The sequence below is a fragment of the Chelonoidis abingdonii genome, chromosome 3 (genome assembly GCF_003597395.2).
Source record: "Chelonoidis abingdonii isolate Lonesome George chromosome 3, CheloAbing_2.0, whole genome shotgun sequence".
In the NCBI taxonomy this organism is placed as follows: Eukaryota; Metazoa; Chordata; order Testudines; family Testudinidae; genus Chelonoidis; species Chelonoidis abingdonii.
This window is the reverse complement of record NC_133771.1, coordinates 215,312,321-215,335,757: the sequence shown is the minus strand read 5'-3', so window position 1 is coordinate 215,335,757 and position 23,437 is coordinate 215,312,321. Positions and strand designations below refer to the sequence as shown.

The 23,437-nt window shown below is 51.1% G+C and overlaps 2 protein-coding genes across 20 annotated transcripts in view; one reads left to right on the top strand and one right to left on the bottom strand.

The window, feature by feature from the left end:
- Positions 1-576: 576 nt before the first annotated feature.
- MRPL2 (mitochondrial ribosomal protein L2) lies at positions 577-5,243 on the bottom strand. The gene is made up of 6 exons (XM_032780743.2): positions 5,085-5,243; positions 3,281-3,422; positions 2,955-3,070; positions 2,266-2,376; positions 1,386-1,459; positions 577-843 (listed from the first exon to the last, which is right to left on the bottom strand). The coding sequence occupies exons 1-6, from the start codon at positions 5,197-5,199 to the stop codon at positions 631-633; spliced, it is 771 nt and encodes a 256-aa protein (XP_032636634.1). The 5' UTR covers positions 5,200-5,243; the 3' UTR covers positions 577-630.
- A 4,273-nt stretch (positions 5,244-9,516) lies between these two features.
- Positions 9,517-23,437, top strand: part of KLC4 (kinesin light chain 4) — a 53,106-nt gene continuing 39,185 nt past the window's right edge. For 2 of the 19 annotated variants that reach the window (XM_075064529.1, XM_075064531.1), the window contains exons 1-3: positions 9,630-9,670; positions 12,210-12,297; positions 12,817-12,862. The gene's annotated coding sequence lies outside the window, so the exon portion shown is untranslated. Of the gene's footprint in view, positions 9,737-12,089; positions 12,298-12,816; positions 12,863-13,096; positions 13,120-23,437 lie in introns of those variants that run through there. The other 17 variants (XM_075064530.1, XM_075064527.1, XM_075064528.1 and 14 more) reach the window with 14 other exon arrangements.

Sequence of the window (23,437 nt, the reverse complement as noted above, 5' to 3'; positions counted from 1 at the left end):
GGCAACAGGACAAGGGAGTGGTTATCTCCCCAAGTTCAGCCCCTCCAGAGTAGCCATAACCTAGAGAGGGACGCAGATTACCGCAGCATCTCCAGCATCAGGAAGCAAGGTTCTTGGAAAGGGTCCAAGTAACTTCAGTATGGAGGGGGACCAACTGGTAGACTCTGACCCGTGAACAGCCCCCCACACCTTCACAGAGAACAAGATCTTTACCATGCTAGGCCCAGGAGGTTAGGTTCAGTTCCCTTGAGTGGAGAGGGTTCTGGGAAAAGGGGAAGATGCATGGACTAGGATTCCTGCAGATGCCGAAGGGGACAGAACACAGGGCTAATCCATTTAACACTCCAGGAATTCGTTATCCCCTTCCCCTCTATGGCCCAAGGCTCAGAAGAGCCCAGTGGCTGGGAGTCAGCAGGCCAAGTCTCCCACAGCAGCCCCACAACCCACACTCTAGGGGCTCTGAACATGCCCGTGGTGCCAAGGGTAGGTTCACACAAGCAGTATGTGGAGCCTGCTAGCACTGATCCCATCAGGGCACTCCTGCAGCCGTGCACAGAGCAGATGCTGTAGGACAAGTGAGAGCTGAGGGGCTGATTTTATTGAGAGCCATTGAGGGGCGGGCGCCAAGTGTCAAGCCCGAGCTGCTGCTGTGGGTAGGTTGACATAGCTCTTCATGGGTGGGAGTGGTTTGATCTTGCGTCCTGCCCAGCCACCCTTGCGGTGCCATAAGCCACTGCGCGGGCGCTTCCCCAGCCAGCGGTTCCGGCCAGCTTTCCCAATGATCCGCTTGTTGTGATCAATGTTGGAAACTCGCCCCACGGTGGCCATGCAGGTCTCCAGCACCTGCCAGAGGAAGAGAGAGGCTGTGAGCAAGAGCACACCTGGGGCAGACAGCACCCAGGGTAGGGCTGCCTAGGGAGAGTTCTTGGCCCCTGCTGCCAAGAAGCTGCTCTGCCTGCGCACACAGCCACTGCCCCAACAGCTCCATATCCTCTACTGGAACCCCTCTGATGTGTGGGAGGCCTGGCAGGCACTGGTCTGCCACCACTGCACCAGAGCAGGTGCCTCCCACTGCTGGACCCCACCCATGGGATGGGCTAGGCTAGAGAATACAACTGAGACAAAGACCAAAGGCTGGGGGCCAGCTGGGTAGGGGATTCCCCTAACCTAGGGCAGAGCTGAGAGCCAGGCCTCATCCCTCCCTGCCTCAGTTCAGTGGCCTGTCCACACTGGGAATACGTATCCAGGGCCAGGCCTATGCTGCTGCAGAGCCCATACAGCCAGCACAGATCCTCTGGCTGCTGACACCGCAGACTCAGACAGCAGCCATTGCTCAGGGCAGAGAGGCATCTGCACGCCACCCTCACCCCCTCTCTCCCCTCTACCTGTACGTGTCTTTTAGACGGCAGCTGCACGATGGCCGTTCCATTCACCTTCCTCAGTAACACCCCACAGGTCCCTGCAGCATACAAGGAGACGGCAGGCTAGTTTCTGGCTTCCCTTAGCAACTGGTCCCTTGCCAGCAACCTCCTCCCTTAGCAAATGGTCCCCTGCCAGCAAGCCAGCTGAAGCCCTCTGCAGTGCCTCAGAGAGAAGTGGCTCCATCCCAGATGCACAGAGCCCTCACCTCTTGTCACCGAAGGTGGCGGGTGGGAGGGGACAAAAGCACTCAGGATTTTCATACATCACAAGAAGGGTGTGTTCCAGACTCATCAGGTAAGGAACCCCTGCCCCCTGGCCTGGAGCAGGCAGATAGCTTTGGGAAGGGCCCCACACCCTGGGAGTGCCCTGCTCACTCACTAGGACAAGATATGAGCTCCTTCCCCAAGCAGGAGTTGCTGTTTTGGGGTGTCAGGCCTCACAGCTGAGGCTAGGGGAGAGCTGTACAACCAGCAAAACAATAGGAAATATTCTCTCCAGCCTGGGGCAGAGCTGCCAGAGCAGGGACCTTGAACCTAGATGGTGAAGGAGGGCAAAGGCCCAGGATACCAGCCTGGAATCAGCAATGGTTCCCTGGTACCACAGCACCCACAGGTCCCCCCCCACCATCCACCTGAGACCAGCACCAAAGCCAGAGGAAGCTGCTCAGTCCCCCAACAAGGTGGAGTGAGGGAAAACCTAGAATATAGCCTGCCTGGAGGCAAACCAAACTGATCCAGTCATCTGGCCTCTACTCAACCCCATCCAGGCTGCTCTCCTTGAACAGAGGGACAAGACCAGACCTGCTTTAACGCTGGTTGTGATCCTGGCAAGGGTCCATCTCACCTGCTGCTCGGATGTACTGCGCTCCTTTCCCAGGGTGGCTTTCCAGGTTATTGATCAGGGTCCCCACAGGCAGAGCTCCCAATGGGTACGCATCTCCCTCACTGGCAGAGACTGAAAGACAAAGCCCCCTCAGTGTGCTAGCACCAAGTCTGGTGATTACAGCGACTCCAGGAAGGCGTAAATGGGGCTTCTCCAGCTCCCAATCCCAGCAGAAGGCTCCAAAGTAACTTCCCACCCGGCCTAACCCCTGACTCCACGGGGGGCCAGCACAGGCTCCAGGGCAATGTCTTGGTTTGGGTTTTTGCCTCGCCCTCAGGGTAGGCTCTCACAGCAGGATGAAAACATCTGAAGTTCCCCCAACCATCATTCAACATTCCCCCTCTGAGATTGTTCTCCCAACCCCTCTGTAGCCCTCCATCAGAGGGTCCTGCCTGGTGTCCCAGGGAGCTGGCTGCACATGGGAGGCTGGCTCCTTCCAGCTGACACCATACCCAAAGCAGCTACAAGTCCCACTGTAGACAGAGTGATGTGGTGTGAGACTGAGGACGGGTCTCTACAGAGATGTGCTGCACGAAGTGAGCTTGAGCAGCTATGCCCTAAAGCTTGCAAGAGGCAGCAGTGCAGCCCCTGCCAAGGGGAGCCAGGCCCTTTGCCCTGGGATTCACCCAGAGCAGCCTGCCCAAGCTCACCTGCCATCCTGCCTATGTGCCCCGAGGTTTTGAGGAGGTCACCAGGCTGCATGTTTTCTGTTGCAATGATCCAGCGCTTCTGCTTGCCGCCAGCCACCAGGGCAATATCAGCTGACCTGCCACAGATAAAGAGGAGCTCTGTGAGGGCACTGGGGTAGGGAGAGCAGCGTGAGAAAGCTTTACCGTTTACCATGGCCCTACAGTGCCTCCCACCCCACATAGGGCAGCCAGGCCCATGCACCGTCCCCCTCACACCCACATGTGGCCCCACACCCCCGACAGGTCCCCAAGCAAAAACCTGATCCACACTCCTCACTGCCGCTCACCTGCAGGGGTCATACCGGACCTGGATCACCTTCTCCTCATAGGGGCCTGACTCAGCCCCAGATACATAGCGCAGCCGCTGGAAGTCAATCATGCGGTAGCGCTGCTTGTGCCCCCCGCCAATCCCATGCACAGTGATACGACCTGCACAGACAGCCAGAGTCAGACAGCCATCCTTGAGCCAGCTCCATCCACTCCTGGGCCCTGACTCAACTCCTCAGGAAGAAACCACCCCTCAACTCCTTCAGGAGATACTGACTCCTGCCCAGGTGCCAGATGTGCCATCTCCTCCATCCATCCACACACTGGCTCCGTTTATGGAAGGAAGCATCTGGCCACACTGGGTCAAAGCCCCCAGCATAGCTTCCTGCAGCTCATGTCCCAGCATGGCCTAGAGATGCTAAGGGTGTACCTGGGCTGCACGCAGGAAGTGTGGGCTCCACAAACAAGACAAAGCCCCAAAGAGCAGACCCTTCCTGGCTCCATCGCATGGATCTTGGGCCATTAACTTCTCTGGCCAGGTCTACACTGCGACTTTAAATCGGTTTAATGGCCAATATACCGATTTAACGCTGTACCCGTTCACACGACGTCGTCATTAATATCGAGTTAAACGGCTCCTTAAATCGATTTCGGAACTCCTCCCAGACGAGAGGAGTAGCGCTAAATTCGAAAGTGATAACTCGGATTAGGGTTCGTGTGGACGAAATCAACATTATGGCCTCCTAGAGGTATCCCACAGTGCACCACTGACCGCTCTGGTCGCAATCCGAACTCGGATGCGGAGTGCCGGTAACAGGAAAAGCCCCGAGACCTTGAATGACATTTCCTGCTTTCACATGTCCACTCTGATCAGACGGGTGGCGATGCAGTTCAAATGCAAAAGTAGCTCCTGCATTGAACCTAAGGGAGATCTATATCTGATCGCTGTATGGTGAGACAAATCTGTTTTATCAGAGCTCCTTAAAGAACAGGAATGCCAAAGCGTTTGAAAATAAACTCCAGGATACACAGCGGTGCGTGACAACCGTAACGGAAGCCAGAGACTCAAAAGATGCTCATGGAGGGAGGGAGGGGTAATGAGGACTACAGCTACCAGTCTACACAGCAGTCTCTGAAAACTATTTGCATTCTTGCTGAGCGTCCAATGTCTGTAGCTTTAATACACGTGTCTTGCGTGGTTCACGGAACAGCTCGTCAGTCTCTCCCCCCTCCCCCCAGCACGTGAAAGAGAAGTAAAATAAATAATCCTTGAGTACTGTAATGTCACCCTCTGTGTACTGAATGCTGCTGGCAGGAGACGCGAGGTGTTGACAACAGTCAGGAACCGTTTGTGATCTCAGGGTCCATGTTGCTGTGCTATGGCGTTTGCTCAATGCACTCGGGAAAAAGGCACCAAAAGGGTGTCTGCTGCCTTCACAAAGGGAGGGGTGAGGCTGTACCAGCACCACCCGGGCAATGTTTTCTGCCCCATCAGGCACTGTGCTCTCAACCCGGAAGTGGGAACTATGGGATAGCTGAGGAACAGCTACCACAGTGCACCGTTCCTGAAACGTGGTAGCTTTGGACCATTGACGCAAACAATCGATTTCGTGATCCCACTGTGGACGCGCTAAAACCGATTTTATTAGATTCTGTTTTGTAATAGTCGGTTTAAGCTTAATTTGAAATAATCGTGCATGTAGACGTACCTCTGCTCCTCGTTGCACTCCCAGAATGAATGGGGTCCCTTGAGGGTAACCTGAAGTCCGTTCTACCCAGCTGCCCCAGTCTGATGGGTTGCAGGAATCTCCACTCTAGACATACCTGTGTGGATCACGGCCACCTGTCTTTTCATGCCAATGGGCCTGGTGGTGTATTTGATCCTGCATTTCCACATGGGGTTGTTGGTGAGAGAGGCTGGACGAGGTGCTGAATCCATGGCACGCAGAGGAGAGTTCCCCCAAGGCAGACCAGCCTGGATGTTGGGCTCTGGAAATCCCAAACAGACAACATGAAACGCCGAGAACAGAGCCTCCAGCCCCAGGTTGGAAGTGGCGGGGACTTACAAGCGATATAGCAGATGTGGGGCGAGCCTGCCACGTGGCCCCTTCCGAGCCCAGCGCAGTCCGGCCAGGCTGCAGAAGGCTTGGCATGCTGCACACACACCCTGCTCCCACCCTCCTCGCGGAAGGGCGCGGGCCGGTACCTGCGGGAGGCTCGCGGGCGGAGCGAGCAGCAGGGCCCCTAAGGCCCGAGTCAGGCCCACAGGGCCATCGTGGCAGCACTGCGGCTGGGGAGAGAGCAGAGCAGAGCAGAGCGGGGCCCAACCTCGCGCCCCCCGCGCGCACTGCCCGGGCGGGGCTCGCCTCACGCCACACCGCGGAGCACGGGGTCCTCACTCCCAGCACGGGCCGCCCCCACGCTCCCCGGCCCCGGCTGAGCATGCGCGCCCGGCCGAGGGGCGGGGCCGGGGAGGGCCCGCCTATCTGGCCGTGAGTGACGCAGGCCGGAGGAGCCTGGACCCGCCCCCAGCCAGAGAGCCCGGGCGGGGCGTGTCTTGTCTCCGCCCCCCGAGCCAGTCTTGATGCCCAGCTCTGAGCGCTGGGCCCGGTCCCCAGCGGGCCAAGGCTGCTGGTGCGCCGCGCTGGCCCCGGTCCCCCCAGCTGGGCCAAGCTGCTGGTGCGCCGCGCCGGTCTCGATCCCCAGCTCTGAGCGCTGGGCCCGGTCCGCCCAGCTGGGCCAAGGCTGCTGGTGCGCCCGCCGGTCCTGATCCCCAGCTCTGAGCGCTGGGCCCCGGTCACCCCAGCTGGGCCAAGGCTGCTGGTGCGCCGTGCCAGTCCAGTCCGCAGGAGAAACGCCTGTCAGGGTTGGAGCGGTGTGGAGAGTGACTGAAGGCTAAACAAGCCTTGGAGCCGTGCCATTATCTCCAAAGCAAGCCTTGCACATCCAGGGAAATGAGAGTGAAGATCACACCTCTGCCATCGATCCTTGGGTTAGGAATGCACCACTAAGGATCCGCACAGCCTTACAACCATCCCCTCTAATAACCAGACCATTTTGGTGGCAGTATTTTAGGGTATGGCTACACTGCCAAGGATAGGGTGACCAGACAGCAAGCGTGAAAAACCGGGACGTTGTGAGGGGTAATAGAAGTCTATATAAGAAAAAGACCCAAAAATCATGACTGTCTGTATAAAATCAGGACATCTGGTCACCCTAGCCAAGGAAAACCTGCCACACTCAGTCTCAGAGCCTAGGTCGATTGATGGGCTCACAGAGCTTGGGCTGCGGGGCTAAAACCAGCAGTGTAATTCTTCAGGCCCAGGCTCTGAAACCCAGCGAGAGGGGAGGGTTTCTGAGCTCAGGCTCCAGCCAGAGCCCAAACATCTACACTGCTAGGGTTAGCTCCAGAGCTAGATTCTGAGATGGGGCCACGGGTTTTTCTTTGCACCGTAGATGTACCCTAAGGGTATGTGTGATCTCAGATTAGATTAGAGTCATTTTTAACTACACACTGAATTATTTACATCTTTCCTGCTCATGGTGTCACTATAAGAAGATTTAAGGGTGTTTGGTTATCATGTAACTGTGCTTTTCCAAACCTTAACCTGTTTGGTTTGGGGATAATTACAACATCCCTGTAACGCTTTTTGCCCTAAATTACCGTTACATATTCTTAACAGTAATTCCATTTTAACATCATGTTTGTAGGGTTGTTTGTTAAATTAAGAACACTGCATGTGAGCCCTAACCAAGAAACCCCAAGAGAAAGAGAATGCTCCCATGGGACATTTCCAATGATTTGAAGATTTCCAGTATCAACTTTATTTTTATTTTGTTGAATGCTAACTTTTCAGCACAGATTCACCCATGCACCAGAGCACTCCAGACAGGAAAGATGGGTTTATAGTGGCTTTGCGTTCCCAGAGCACACTGATGAATCTGGCCAGTAATCTGTAATCGACAGTCACGGTTGGTTCTTTGATGGCTGTTAGTGAGATCAATGCCATGTGAAAAGATAGAAGGGAGAACCCCATCCCTAAGTCCCACTGTGTCTGCGTTCACCAGTGCTCTTGTCTCACTTCCCCTGCCTGTGCTGCCTCAATGTGCAGTGGAGCCAGAGGGCATGGCTACACTTGCAGATGTAGAGTGCTTTGAGTTAAACCAACTTCCGTAGAGTGCAGTAGGGAAAGCACTGCAGTCTATCCACACTGACAGCTTCAAGCGCACTGGCGTGGCCACATTTGCAGCACTTGCAGCGGCGCATTATGGGCAGCTATCCCAGCATGCACCTGAGTGCAACGTGCTTTTCAAATGGGGGGGATGGGGTGGAGTGTGTTAGTCCATTGTTAGGATAATTCAAGAAAAGATACATAATTTCTTAAAGGATCCAGTTCTTAAGTAACTTTTACCTGTAAATTTTTAGAAAACTCATTCTGTGTCCCTTAAACGGTTGTAAGTTTAAGGAGGAAATGCTGTGCTTTTCATGCAGAATAAAGAGGTTGACTCCCTTCTTTAAGTGCAATTTGAAAGTCAACCTTGAGTCACACCCTCTGTAATTCCCCTAATTGGTATTTTTCCTGTGGTTGGGGCAGGAAGTCTTGCTTGGTCTGGGTCTTGTAATTGCTGGGTATTGTTGGTTGGGCTGCGTGTCATTTTGCTATTGCGGAGGCCAGAGATGCACTGGGTATAACTGGCTGGGGCTTGAGTCAGGTGTCACTCCTGAGGGGAGTGTAGATGGAATTAGGCCTGTGGTTGGCCAGGGGAGCTGGGCTACACTTCCATAACACAGAGTGTGCTTGGTGAGTAGAATTTGGCTGGGTATGTCTGGCAAGGTTGAGTAGGGCCAGGTTTTCTTAGTGTGGAGTGTGGTTGGCAAGGGAAATTGGTCAGGTTGCCTTAGCACCAGGCGTGGTTGCTGAGGGGACGAATTTAATAAATGTTAAGGCCAGAATGGACATTATGATAATCATTTCTGACCTCCTGCGTAACACAGGGAGGAGAATCTCGCACAGTGATCAAGCCCATCACTTCTGACTGAGCCTTTTAAAAAGAGATCTAGGTTTTATTTATTGATTCCACATGACAGACAATCCTTCATGGGTTAGTAATTTTCATGGTCTAAAATGTACCCCTTATTTCTAGTCTGAATGATAAGAAATCTCTTACCCATTATGGTACTTGTAGATGAGGAATAACCTTCTTTTGAATAAACTAAGTAGATTGAACTTCTTTAGTGTTTCACTATAAGACACGTTTTCCAGACCTCGAAACATCCTTTTTAGTTCTTTTCAGAACTTTTCCAGTTTCTCAAAAACATTCTTTTTGAAGTCTGGATGGTAGAACAGGACACAGTATCTGGTAATGTGCCCACCAGTGCTGTAAACAAAGGTGATGTTCTCCTGCTTATACATCCAAGGATTGTGTTGGCTCTGTTAGCCATAGCATCACACAGGGAGTTCATGCTGAGTTGGTTATCTGTCATAATCCTGAAGTCCTTTTCAGGGCCACTGCACTGCAGATAAAGTCCCCATATTGTAAGTAAGACCTACTTTATTTTTTCGTAGGCCTTGTATTTGTCTCGTATTAAAACACATTTTGTTTGAATGGGCCCAAGTTACCAAGTGACCCTGCTGTCTCTGTATGACCACCCTGTCCTTATAATTATATACCATTCTGACAGCATGTGCGTCATCTGCACATTTCATCAGCACTGATTTTATATTTACTTTCAGATCTTTGATCAAAATATTAAGCAGTATTAGGCCAAGAACAGACCTGCGTGGCACCCCCCTAGAAATGATTCCTTGCTGAGATCGATCAGTCAGCCAGCTTTCAATCCATTAAATATAAGGACATTCCTCACAGACAGCGCTTCATTCTAAACCCGTGTCCCGCGGGACTCGATCAGAGGACACGTCTGGACTTCCGTGAGCTGCGTCCACACAGCGGCACCGTCCTCCGAGTTTGCGGTCTCTCCAGGAAGCCCCCATGGAGTGAGCTTGAGGAGCCCTATTTCCCCCAACGATGTTATGCGGCGTGACGCGCCCGTCACCCATCACCCTGGCAGCGGGGGCTCCGCACCCCCGCCGTGCAGCGGGCTCCATCACACCCGGGGGTTCCCGTTCGGTTCCCACGACACCCCCGGCCGCGTGGCCAGGCCGCACAGGGCCCCTGGGGGTCAGGGAGCGGGCAGCCCCGCCCGGCCGCGCTCTCGCCACGGCAAGGGACCATCCCACGGCGCGCGCCCGCCGCAGGGAAGCGGCCCCGCCCACAGCGCCGCGGGGCGCGCGCCCAACGGACGCCCGGGCGGCGGGCGGGGCGGGCGGTTGCTAGGCACTGTTACGTCCCCACGGGAACCCAGCGCCCGCGGGGCATTGTGGGAAGCGGCTGCCGGGCTGAGCGATCGAGTTGGATTTAAAGGACCGGCTGGCTGCGCGGAGGGGACGGTCGGAGCAGCGGGCCTGCGAGGGGGCGTGAGTGAGGCAGCCCCCCCGCCGGGCCGGGCCGGCCAGCCGGGTCCCCGCCCACCGCCAGGCTGCTGCCCGCCCGCCCGCCCGCGCCGGCTGCGGGCCTGAGGCGCTGAGAGGCGGAACCGGCGCGCGGGGCGGGTCGGCGGCGCAGGACGCCGCTGGGCAGGGGGCGAGGCCGTGTCGCGAACGGGCCCAGCCGGCACCGAGCAGCCCTGACAGGTGCCGCTGGCGGATGCCCGGGGTGCCCCGGCAGGGCGGAACCCCCCCGCTTCACCGCTCGCTGCATCCGCTCCGGGGAGGGAGCTGGTGTCCTGGGGGCAGCAATGGCCGGGGATAGAGAAGGACCCTGTTAAGGGATTAGAGAGCGAAGAATCGTGCCAGTCGCGGTGCCACGCAGAGGGCACTGGGCTGGCGCTTGAGAGCTGGGCTCTGTCCCTTCCTAGCCCTGCCACTGGCCTCTTGCCTGACCACGGACACGTCACTCGGTTCCGGGGTCGGGGCATGTGGCCGGGAGCTGTGGGACGCAGGGGAGGAAGATGTAGTGACTGCGAGGGAAGGCGTCCTAGCAGGCAGGAGCCCCAGTGAATGACGTCCCCATGGAAGAGGGAACACTCCTGCTTGGAATGCTTAAAACTAGACTGGACAAAGCGCTCAAGGCAGAGACTAGTCCTGCCCTGGCAATGGACTAGATGGGACCTAACAGGTCTCTTCCATAGCCAGCACCTTAAAGTTTGACATGAGGCAGAACTAATGTTGTAGGGAGGAATCTTCCCAACTTAGGAAAGGGTCTGACTTAAGGGCAGGTAGACATCTGGTTACTTGATATATGGCAAACCATGTTAGTCAATGTTTTGTGATGACAGGTCCAGGGCAGGCAGCCCTAAAGCACAGGGTCTTTCTGCAGTCTAACTACAGGGGTAGGGTGACCAGATGTCCCCATTTTATAGGGACAGTCCCAATATTTGGGGTGTTTTCTTCTATAGGTGCCTATTACTCCCACACCTGTCCTGATTTTTTTTACACTTGCTGTCTGGTCACCCTGTGCGGGGGGCACTTGGCCAGTGCCATGCTAGAATGGCAAGGAGGGTCTGGCAAAGGCACGCAAATAACCAGGCCCTTCACCTGGCCTGTCTTGGGTGTGGCTTAGCAAAGGCCTTAATTATGAGTGAAGGCAGAGCTGGGTATGAAACATGTGATGAGAGTCCAGGTCTGTGTAGGATCAAAATCCTGAACTCAAGCTGGGCAGAGTATTCTGCTGCTGTTGAAGTGTGGTGATCCACACACTGTCTCTCACTTTGTCCTCTACTTGTCTAAACTAATACTTAGAAAATTTACACCAATTGGACCTCCTGATTGAAGAGAACTTTGAGGCTCCATTGATTGTTAGGAAGGCAACAATCAGTGTTACCTTACCCCAGATGCTTACAAGAATCCAGGTCAACTGAATCAGAACAGGCTTGATTGATTGGGAGGCAGGGTGGACACAACATAACAAAACAACTAACATACTCCACTCTGACAGCAGTCAGTCAAATCTCTTATTTGCTGTCTGAGAGTTCCTGAAATCAGCCCCACCTCCAGGCTTCTGCATGGCAATGCCTTAGCTGGAAGCCAGCTTTGGGTAGCTTTCAGGGACTGCAATTTTTGCCCCTTTTGTATTTCATGACATTTCCCAGCCATGTTCCCCCATTTAAGCTACTGCTTCCCTTTAGTAAAACCCCTGCTCTGTCCTTCCAGAGGTGCATGTCTACTGGCTGTGTTCCTTCTGCACAGCAGAGGGACGGGGGAACAGGGCCAGCACTGAGGAAACTAGAGGCTGCAGGCTGTGGATGGCCTGCTGAGGAGTTGCACAGAAGAAGGCAGGGCTATTCTGGGATGGGTCCATAGTTAAAGAAGCATTTCTGAGATTGGGGAAGGAACAGCAGAGATGGAATTTAGCTGTCAGATTAAGTAGTTTTGCTGACTGAGAGAGCTGCCTTCTTTGGGTTTGTCTGCATTGTAATTCAAGTTAATTGAGTGCCAGTTAACTGTTAGCCCTCTACGTGCTGATCCTGGACACTACAAAGTCTGCAGGAGTGTGGCATGGTGCAGCATTTGGCCTTGTGTGCTTGTTTGTGTTTGAAGAGTTAATCCTATACATTATGTACTGGGGTGTTGTTTCATTTTGTAAAACCTCTATAGATTTCCCCTTTTTTCCATGGAGGGATGGAACGAGGTCATTAAAATCTCCACCAATCTGTGTAAGATCATACTGGAGGCTTTAAAAATTCCCAGCCCTTGGCTCTGGTGCCATGCAGCCATCCATCTAACAGGGATGCTCCATCTCTGTCTAGGTCCTAATGCCCCCTTCTGTGTCTTCTGATAATATTAACCCTGGTCGTAAACACAACCTCAGGAGTTCTCTTGAAATAACTGACTGCAAATGAAAATACCCACTTGATGACCACACTGACTCCCTTCTCTCCTCTGTGCCAAGGTACCTGCCTGCTTTGATGAGCAGGGTATTCAGATCTGCATGCTATGCATAGAGAGAGGTTTGGTGGAAGGTGGCCTCCCTCTGAAAGGTAAGAACTTTCACTTGAATGAGAAGGTACATAGGAAAGGTGTAGTGGGACTTGGTAGATTATGTTGTTTCTGGGCAATGTCTGGAGAATGAGTTGTGAAATGATGGTCTTTTGGATGTAGGGGTAGTTGAGAAAGGCATAGTGGAGGCATTTGCTCTGCATATGGAATCAGGGTGTTGACATCTGGGTAGTAATGTGCAGATTAACTGGAGGATGCTCTGTGGCCATGTGAGGCTGGGGTGGGTGATGGCTTGCAGTCCATGCTGGAATAGAGGCAGGTGTCAGAGTTCCTGGTCTGAAGGTTGAAGAGGGGCAGGCATGTGGTATTAAGCTTGTTTGGGAAATAGTGCAATTTAACATATAAACCTCTATTTCAGAGATTGTATGAACTGAGGAGTAGGTGTCTCTTCCCTGTTAACATCTGTATTAGTAAAGGCCTAGGTTGTAACAGTAATGCTGGTTGCTGTCCACACAGTAAAACAGCCTTAATTCTAAGCAACGGGTGTGTTTTGTTCACAGGGACTCTGGACTCTTGTTAACTGCTGGCGCAGCTGCAACTCTCTGGGTAAGGTACGGGTGGGGCTGGACTTGAGCTTCCTTAGAAGCGCAGGGCAGAGTTAATATTTACTCCTAATCAAGAAAAGGTTCCTTTGGCTTGGCAGAGGCACAGTAACAAGACTTGCTTGTACTTTAGAATTTACTAGGTGTTTCTTCTCCAGACTGAGTGGAAATCAGCCCCATCTGATGCATGAGTAAAGCTCCTAGCCCCAGAGAGACAGGCGGATTCCTTACCCTCGGGTGTGCATTTTCCCTTTACAAAAGGTAAAGTGCCAGGGGGTGGGGGCAGCTGTCCTGAGAGGAAATGTTTCCGGGGTAGAAGCAGTTGTTGTGCAGTGCGCTGTACACGGTCAATCTCCGGCCTGAGGATCTGACAGTCTAGCTAGGCCATGTCTTCACTGCCAGAAAAGGCAGGTTTTACAGTGAGATAACTAGTGAATGTTTGCTGTGTTTCCGTGGAGCCCTAGTGGAGCTGAGATGCTGGAGTGTTTACTGTGATGTAGCAAGGTAGGATCAGCTCTGCACCTCTGCCCTGGTTTGCCCTCGCCGCACTACATCGCGGTAAAACTATAGTGGCTTGTCTTTACTAGGATTCTGCAGTGAGTTGGCAAATGCGTGTTAGGTATATCATGGTGAAAACACAACTTTGAGACAAGGCACAAGAAGTGGGTATAACAAATATTCAGCAGGGGAGGGAGAATGATAATATTCCTTATTGATGCCCTGCAGAAGCAGGATGTAGAAAGCATTGTGCTGGGCTCCTTCCCTCTTCCCCAGGGACACTACATAGGAGAGGGCCAGAACCCTGAGGCTGCAGGCCACATAGCTCCACCAGTGGGGTGGGGGAGAGAGCATAGACTAGGGAGCCATTTTAAGGCATGTTACAATGACCCTGCTCATTTTGCCCCATGAATGGGGTTGTTTTTGTGCAGGTGGACTAGGCTGAAGGGCGGGCACCTTTGAGCAGGATGGCTGGGAACAAAAACAAACCGCCAAGCTGTGCTTCCTGGGAGTCTGGTGGATGTCAGCCTGTCAGTGATTGTGTGGCCACCTTGTCTAGTCAGACTCTGAACTCTGAGCAGGGTCTGTCTCGTTCTGTGCGTATACAGTGCCTAGCATTGCAGGCCCTAGGTGCTACTGCTGTGCAAATAGCTAATAACTGCAGTGCCAGAGGGAGCTATTGCTATTTTGAGGGTCCCTTAAGCTCCATATCTTTGGCCTGAGAGGCTAGGGAAGGACTCATGCTGAGAATGTGGAGGAGTGTGATTCCAAACAGGATTGATGACTGAATGTCTCACTGAAACCCAGCAAATCCTTGGTCGCCTGTTGGGCGCAGAGGGACAAGGTGGTGGCATCAGCACTCTGGGCCAGGTGCTGTCTCTAGGATCCTACTCCAGAGAACAGCAGGGCAGGAAGCTTTGATCATAAGTGTAGGGCAGAACCCTCTTGGTATATGGTGACAGCTTGGCGCGGCGCTGTGCTATGCTATGCTCTGCTCTGCTTGCTGGGATTTCCACTGCCGCCCAGAGGCAGAAGCCTGTGTGGGTTTGGCACGCCATGCTGATGGCTGAACAATGCTGGAGAAAACCTTCTTGTACTCCCAGGAGAGTCTTGCTGGTTTCTCTGTAGCCTGGCTGCACCTCCTCCCCAACCCACTGCAGCAGGGGGAGGTTGGTTGCTGAGCTGCCTAATGTCTGTCTCTGTGTGAAGGGAGGTCAGAGTAGCAGCAGATGTTATCTCGGTGTATGTGACTGCATCCTGCAGTCCTCCGGTGACCACAACATTCCTGGGAATAGGAATGCTAATACCTGACAGGCTTCTGCAGGAATCCAGGTACCACTTCTTTCTAGTGCCGGGTGGGGGTGGGATGAATCACATCCTGGGGAAGGAGGGAGGGCTGGCTCTGCACCTTCCTGTAACAAAGGACTATGCTCATGCTTTTGCGGTGAGCTAGACTGGAAGCCTCCTTTTGGGAGGTTCCAAACTAGACTAGACAATCCTGGTAAATGTACAGTAGGAACACCCTTGTGCTGGCGTCCAGCAATGGACTGTGTGTCTGTTGGGAAAGATCCCTGTGTCTTTGCTGCAGGACAAAGCATGAGAGAATGTGCCATGTTCTTTAGCTTCTCAGTGACAATTTCAGCGCCTGGAAATCTGTCTGCTTTCTAAAAAGCTTTTCTTTATCTTCTGCCTTTCCTTTAAAAATATCCAAAGTCTCAGGTCTTGTTTTTCTGTAGTGTCCCTGGGGGCAGGGGCTCAGCTGTAGTCACAGAGCTCTCTCACTACTTAATTAGAGGTGTGGGGAATTTTGTACAAAGAGGCCTTTTATCCCAAGTGTTTGTGTTTTGATCGATACTAACAAAATAATTTGAAATGGCTGGGAAGAGAAAATCTCTGCTTTGGACCAGTCAGACTCCCTAGTGTTGGTGATGTCATAACCCTACTGTTTAACTAGGTAGCTCTCAAGTAAACAAGACCTAAATTATTGTTATGAAAATAAAGCCTTAAAACCTCAGTTTGCCTTAAAAAGGGCCCAAGTCTCTCCCTAGGATGAACATCCGAGGCCCCTTGTCGCTTATTCTCAGCAGAGAATCAGTTACTTTTTTCTTGCGTGGGGTATACAGCTAAACTGACTTTCCTTTCCCCCATCACCTAATCATCTTGTCGTGTTACTTGTTCACTAGAATCCATGGCCTCTTATATATAAATACAGTCCCAGCCCGTCCCCATCTGCTACCTCATCAAGGTCAGTCACTATTACAAAATGTTGCTACTTGCATAGGCAACACTGTTAACACCTCTTACCTACTGAGCACCAGAATATCTGGGAAGCCAGTAAAGTGAATGACTTACAAAGGTCTTTGTAAATCAACGTTAATGGTGACCGCCATCTCTCTCTACATACTGCTACGTCTGCCATCACCATAACATCTGAGCATCCAGGGGTCCCTGTATCCCATTGTCTTATCTAGTCTCACAGCATCTGATACCATGTCCTGGAAGTTCAGGATGGAACAAACTATTAGGGCCCATCAAGTAGGAGAAAGTGGTTATATTACCACTGTATTTGCAGGGTGGGTTGATTTAAATCACCCATTTTTAATAATTTAAAATTTCAAGCAGGAAATCTTGAGTTAATTCATCAGTTTTTTTTTTAACCTTATCTTGCATTTGTACTCTTTAAAGATCTTCCTAAAGAGGTGTTGATTCTTATTGGTTGGTAACCATTAAAATATGAACTAAATATAGTCTTTACACTAAATTTCTCTTTGCTAAGGAGGAGGATAAGTAAATGTATATAAATCTAGTGTAAGCAATTATATGCTTACTTTACATTTATCAGATTCTTTAATTTTGACTTTTTTTACTAAGATGTACGATGTATTTACTAGATTAATCTCATTTTGTGAATTTGTTTCATGCACTATTAGATGAAAATGTGAATCAAATAAAAACTGGACAAAAACACTTCCTCATTTATATTAGTTAAGTAAAACTACTTTAGTGTGCTGGATATATATGAATTTTTTCAAAGTGTATCATAACATTTTGTTGAAAACTAAGGAGGTGTTGTTCATAGATGGTTCATTGGATTGATTGTTTCTGGTCAACGTTGTAGTAAGAAAAGAGCCACGAGAATGATTAAAGGATTGAAAGACATGCCTTATAAAGGTAGACTCAAGGAGCTGAATCTCTCTAGCTTAATGAAGAGAAAGTAAAGGGGTGACTTGATCAGTTTACAAGTATTTGCATGAAGAACAAAAACATTATAATTGGCTCTCCAGTCTAGCAGACAAAGGTCTAACAAGATCCAATAGCTGGAAGTTAAAGCTAGACAAACTCAGACTGGAAATATGATGCAAAATTGTAAGTGAGGGCAATTAACCATTCGAACAACTTGCCTATGGTTGCAATGGATTCTCCATCACTGATCATTTTAAAATCAAGATTGGCTGTTTCTTCTAAAAGCTGTGCTCTAATTCAAACACACAAGAATTCAGGGAAGTCCTATGACCTGTATTATGCAGGAGGTCGGACTAGTCACTAGATAGTCATAATGGTCACTTCTGGCCTTAGGCCTTGGCTACACTGGTGCTTTACAGTGTAAACTTTCTCGCTCAGGGGTGTGAAAAAACACACCTCTGAGCGCAACAAGTTACAGCACTGCAAAGCGCCAGTGTAAACAGTGCCCCAGGGCTGGGAGCACAGCTCCCAGCGCTGCAAGCTAATCCCCACGGGGAATACCTGCAGTGCTGGGAGAGCTCTCTCCCAGCACTGGCACCGCGACCACCCTTGCACTTCAAAGCACTGCCGCAGGAGCACTCCCATGGCTGTGCTTTGGAGTTTCGAGTATAGCCAAGCCCTTAGACTCTATGGGTGTCATCTGTCCACCCTGACTGGGTGCTCTCTAGTGCAGTGGCTACTCTGGTTTCAAATGTCCAAGCATGGGTTTCCCAGCTCTTTTCCCCTTAGAAACTCGTACACAGCCTGACACCTCAGGGCAGGAAAGTGATAAGCACATCTTCCAGCTTTCTCATTTTGGATGCTAAGGGCATGTCTGTACTGCAGTTAGATACCTGCAGCTGGTCTGGGCCACCTGACTTAGGGTCGGGCTCAGGGGATGTTTAATTGTGATGTAGATGTTTGGTCTCTGGCTGGAGCCTGGGCTCTAGGACCCCCTCCTACCTTACAGACTGCAATAAACTCCCCCAAAAACTAAGGACCAGCACAAACCTCACCACTTTCTGCTCCAAGTACAAAGCATATTTATTTGACCTGTCTCTTCTAATTTAAAAACACACACACACACACACACACACATATCTGTTGCTAACAGCCCTCTTCCCCTCCCCTTCCCCCTCTGTAGAGAGGATGAGAGAACAAACCACATGTGACATGTAGTCACATTGCTTAACGCACTATTGGAAGCAACTCAGTGAGTGGTGATGAGTGTGGTATGGGGAGAAAAGAAAACAGGATGGATTAGGTCCTGATGGAGAAACCCAGAGCATGTGTTGGACAGCTTATTGAGGAAAGTATCTTTTCCTCTTTGCCCTTTCCCTAGGGTACCTCACTGCTAGTGGTGTCTGCGCCAAGCTCAGTTGCAGTGCATTCACTCCACTTCACAATGGAAAGTTGTCAAGCTGAATGCCTGACCTATAGCCCTTAGCTACTGGATAAGGCGATATTTTTCTCATCAGCTCTTCCTTCCTGGGTTCTTGCAGGCTTTTTGCTTCTCAGTGTGTAATGTAACTAATGGGGCTGGGGAGAGGGATTCCTAAGACCACCAGCCTGGCTCCCTTTTGGCAAAGGGGTGACTGCTCTTATTGTGGTGAGGAATGTGGTATAAGTATTCTAGAGGGATCCCTCACTCTCAGGTCTGCCTGTCCCCAAGAGAGATCCTGCTTGAAGGATGTGAAACTTCCTCTCTGTACTGCCACCTCGAGGAGACCTTATAGTGCCCCAGCTCAGCTGATCTTGTGAATGGTGTCAGGAGTAATTCAGAGAAGGCTATTAGAGGCCTTAGACTTCCTGCTAATCTCTGTACTGCCAGGAGGCCCATCTTTCTTCTTGTGGAGTTAGTATCAACGTGCACCACCTCAGGAGTTCCTCAGCGGCTGAGCAGCAGTAGCAGATTTCAACAGACTCCTTTGTATGAAAACCTCCACTAAAGCACCCCCTGCCCGTACCCAGGAAGCAGGCCCATGTTTCTCTTCCTAACGAAAGGGAAGCTGAATCTCTAACTTGACCTGCTCAGCGCACGCTACAGGCACTGTGCTTTTGTCTGCACTTGGCTTCCTAGTCAGCAAGTGTTAGCTAAATTCTAGTGTAGGCAAGCCTAGGATTGTTCTGGAATCTCACACCTTAAATGCACTCTTCCCTGTCCCTCCCTCAGCCACTGGGGTGTCTCTGACACAAAGCTGCTCAGCTGGGGCTCCCTCATCTTGAAGGGTGAGCTCAGGCGCCTGCCCTCCTCTTGGAAGCTGCTTTGGCCTCCAAAGGAACCTTGAGAAAGCTTTGTCTGCCCAGACAAAGAGCAGACAATGCCCTTATCAGCAGTGGGGGTGCAGGGAAGGCTTTCTCTTGAGCTTGCATACAGCAGCTGCTCACAGCGAGCTTGACATTAGCACCTGTTGCCATAGAGCTCCCGTACTGTCTGGAAGGCTGTGTACCAGCCAGCATTGGGAAAGCTGTCAATGGGAGCTCTCCTGGAACTCCAGGGAAACCCTTGGGGGTCATCGTTTTCAAAGGATAATAAATGTCTATTGATGGGGGGGAGGGGGCTTCTTTGGAGACAGGCTGCTCCTGTGCCTATAAGAGAGGGCACTTCTTGACTGTGATGACCTCCTATTCCTTGGCCCTGCCTCTCCCTGCTATGTAATCAGCTGAACTCTACACAGGGACTAAGACGAGGCAGCCATGATTCAGGCTGGAGGATTCCCTTTCTTCCCCCTGCTTGAATAGCCAAACGGGGGGTTGAATCCCCTTCTTAAGCAAAAGCCTCTTCCTGTTGGACACAGCTAGGTGCTGAGGAGATCTGTGGCTAGGCTGTGACCCAGTGTTCCACATTGGGCTCCACCATAACCGTAGAGTAGCTAAGTGTGGTGCTGCTGAGAACTCTCCTACCCTCCAGCTGAGCCCCAGCATGCCACTGGTGTTCCCTTTGTATGTGCAACTGGAGTTGCTCAGCTAGACTAGCATCAAAGTTTGGCATGGATAGACACTTCTAAATAACTAGCACAGCGGCAGAAGTCTGTGTCTGTGTAATGGAGTAGCAGAGCTGTATGGAAGGAGGCCAGGTCTGGAATAGCAGGGGCTGCTGTGCAGCTCAGTTGAGGAATAGAAGGAGTTATTGCAAGCCAGGATTGAGGTGCCTATACAGAACTGGTGGAGCTCAGGACCGGAAAAGCTTGAAGTGGTACAGAGCTCTGTATGTTCAGCTCAGGGCTAGAATGTCCAGGGGGTGCTCTGGGTCAGGATTCCTTGACTCTCTTCCCAGCTGTGCCTGTGAGACATGTCTCTTCCCCTTTGGTGTCGTCTTTTCCCTCTGTAAAGTGGGGTCTGAAACGCATTAAGATCCTATGATGAAAAGGACGGTAGAAGGGAGAGGTGCTGTTTATGGAGAGGTTGGTGGGGGCAGGGCGGGGCGGGCTCCCTTTGTGGATTTGGAAGTTGCCAAGTTTGGTTTTAAACAGTGGCTAAGCCTGGAAATGGACTGTTCAGCTCAAGGGCTGGGGTGGGAGTAGGGAGAAAATCTGAAGTCATTTGAGCAAAAGGTGCTTGAGACTGAAAACTTTAGGCTGCTCTAAGTTGCAAGAGTCTTGCGATTCTTTTTGCCCACACCTAGAGGAAAAGGAGGTGTATGTGTCTCTGGCCACCCCTGACTGACCGAGCACAGAGTGCCAAGTTGCAGGCTAACACTAGAAACACTAAGTTTGATTTGCCTTTTAAAACTTCAGGGAGGTGGCAAGTTGCTAGCCATCCTGGCAGAGCTTCAGCTCCAGCTCCTTGGTGTAGCCCATAGAGCTAGTTTTAGCATTTATTTTATTCAGCAGTAATGCAGGGAACCTACAGGCCTATCTGCTGTAAGACATTGGCTTCAGCAGTTAGCATAAGGCTTGAGGTCTGTGAACTTTGGCACAGATAAATGACCTGGCCCTAAGTTTTGAGGGACTGGAAATAAAGTGTTTAAGGAGAAAGTTTGTCCATAATGATACCAGCCAACCACAGGAACATGAGCTAACACCAACTTTTCAGTATTTTAGGATGGGAACATCTGTGGATGTCTGACCACAAGAGTTCCCTGGCAATGAAGCATATGATAAGTTGAGATCATTAATATTCCAAACTATAGGAGACTGGCACCCTAACATTAGTAGGATGATTAAATACAAATAAGAAAGAGGGGAGAAATGCCTACTGAATATATATTAGACATAGCAGTGTCAGCGTAACGTATTACACAAGTTGTATCCCAGCCTGTGAGCAGGAGGAGTAAGAGATGTAGCCCTTGGGAGATGCCAGAATGATTCTCACTGGTGATGAGGAGGAAGGTGATGGTGATGAGGAAGACAATGGTTAACATTTCAGAACATTTTGTGCCCTGCCAGGGATGGTGTGAGTGTCTGGATGTTCAGATGTACATTCTGTATTATCGCTATCTACCTTGCTGGGTTAGAGAGTTTGTGATTTTGCTAAATGTTCTATTAAACTAGGAACGCTTCTGTATTTGTAATAAAGTGTGAAGGTTGCAAGGTACATCAGGGTTCTCAAATAGTAACTTCTATAGTACTGGGCCTGCTCCTGTCAAACCTCAGACAGATAACTGGGGATTGTTTCTTGACAGGGATGTGACCTCCCCCAGGACCTCCAGCCCCATGGAGTGGGAGGCTCCACCTGAGCTAAAAGAGTAATGTCTTTACCTGGTAGCAGTAGTAGGTTCTTATGTAGGCCAGCCCTGACAGTGAAACATACAACATACGCTTACTTACCCCAAGTATCTTTCAGCCTGTGCCACCAATGAGGACAGCAGAGATCTCACAAAGCTGCTTCTGGCTGAGCCAGGACTAGCACCTGTATTGCAGAACAATCACTAGGACATGCTGCCTCTCAGAAAGAGAAGGCCAAATCTCTGCTTGGCTGTGCAATAGGGATGCTCCGCCACACCACTCCTAGCTAGCTGGACTAGCCTAGCAATTAGTTCCCAGGTCGTAGACTTCCTGGGTAGAGGAGGAGGAGGGAAGCTGCAGGAAGAGAAGCAATGATCCTGTAGTTAGGGCACTAATCTGGGACCCAGGGAAGATGGGGTGTCTCTTACCGTGACACAGACATCCCATGCTATGGTGGGCAAGCCACTTAAACCCAAATATCAGGAGGTGGTCACTGACTTTATGCTTAACCTCTCTGCCTAAATTCCTTCTCCGTAAACTGGGATAATTGTAATAGCTGGCACTGGATAAGAAAAGTGAGGGGTGTGGGAGGGAGTGCAGGGAACCCCTAGAACTAAGCTGGGGGACTGGGTTAGTTGGGAGGGTTGGAACTGTGCTGGGAATGAGAGGCAGGAGTCCTGCAGAGCAGAGGACTGTGGACAAAGTGGTGTGGGGAGCCTGGAGATAAGAATGCTCTGCCCTTGTTTATAAGGTCTCTGTGGGGAGGCTCATTAGGGTGTGAAAAGTCTTTGAAGGCTGGGAAGAGATTGCCCCTTCCAAGTGACTCTTGTTGCACCTGTATGTGTGTGTGTACTGGGTGTGCACTCACATTGTGGGCTTGTGTATGCTTTGTGTGACTGTTTTTGTTCTTAACTGAGCATAGGATCAATCAAATGGTGCCTGGAGCTGCCATCTCCCTGGGTCACAGCACTGTCCATCCCTTGCATCGCTCCCCATTCTTTTATCACTGCACCCCAGGGGGACGGGATGGGTCTGGGTCTGGGTCCAGGGTGGTGTCTGGGATAACATCCTAATGGTCTGTAAAAGCAGCAGAGAATCCTGTGGCACCTTATAGACTAACAGACGTTTTGGAGCGTGAGCTTTCGTGGGTGAATACCCACTTCGTCAGACGAGACGCAGTAGTGGAAATATCCAGGGGAGAGGTATTATATATTGGCTAGCAGAGCAAAGCTAGAGATAACGATGGTTTAGTTCAGAGTCAGGAGGTGTGAGGCCCTGTCTGAGCAGTAGAGGTGTGGAAACCAAGGGAGGAGAAACTGGTTCTGTAATTGCAGCCATTCACAGTCTTTGTTTGAGTCCAGAGCTGATAGTGTCAAATTTGCAATGAACTGAAGCTCAGGCAGTTCTCTTTTGAAGTCTGGTCCTTGAAGCTTTTTTGCTGGCAGGATAGCACCTTATGGTCTGCTATAGTGTGGCCAGGGAGGTTGAAGTGCTCTCCTACAGGTTTTTGTATTTGCCATTCTGATATCTGATTTGTGTCCATTTATCCTTTACCGTAGTGATTTGTCCAGTTTGGGCCGATGTAGCATAGCAGTAGGGCATGCTGGCATATGATGGCGTATATTACATTGGTGGACGTGGCAGGTGAATGACCAGTGAGGTATGGCTGATCTGGTTAGTGTCCTATGATGGTGGTCCGCTGGTGTAGATAGTGGGCAGAGTTGGCATTCGAGGTTTGTGCATGGATGTTCCTGAGCTATGAAGTACTATGGTACGGTGTGCAGTTGCCTGGTGAGAATACGTTTCAGGTTGGCAGCGTTGTCGTGGGCAAGGATTGGCCTGCCACCCAAGATCCGTGAAAGTGTGGGATCATTGTCCAGGATGGTTGTAGATCCCTGATGATGCGTTGGAGGGTTTTAGCTGGGGGCTGTAAGTGATGGCCAGTGGAGTCCTGGTTGGTTCTTTCTTGGGTTTGTCTTGCAGTAGGAGGCTTCTGGGTACACGTCTGGCTCTGTGTGATCTGTTTCTAATTTCCTCGTGCGGTATTCGTAGTTTTGAGAATGTTGGTGAGATTTTGTAGGTGTTGGTCTCTGTCTGAGGGGTTAGAGCAAGATGCGTTGTACCGTCAGTGCTGCGCCTGTAGACAATGGAATCGTGTGGATGTGGCCCAGGATGGAAGCTGAAGCATGAAG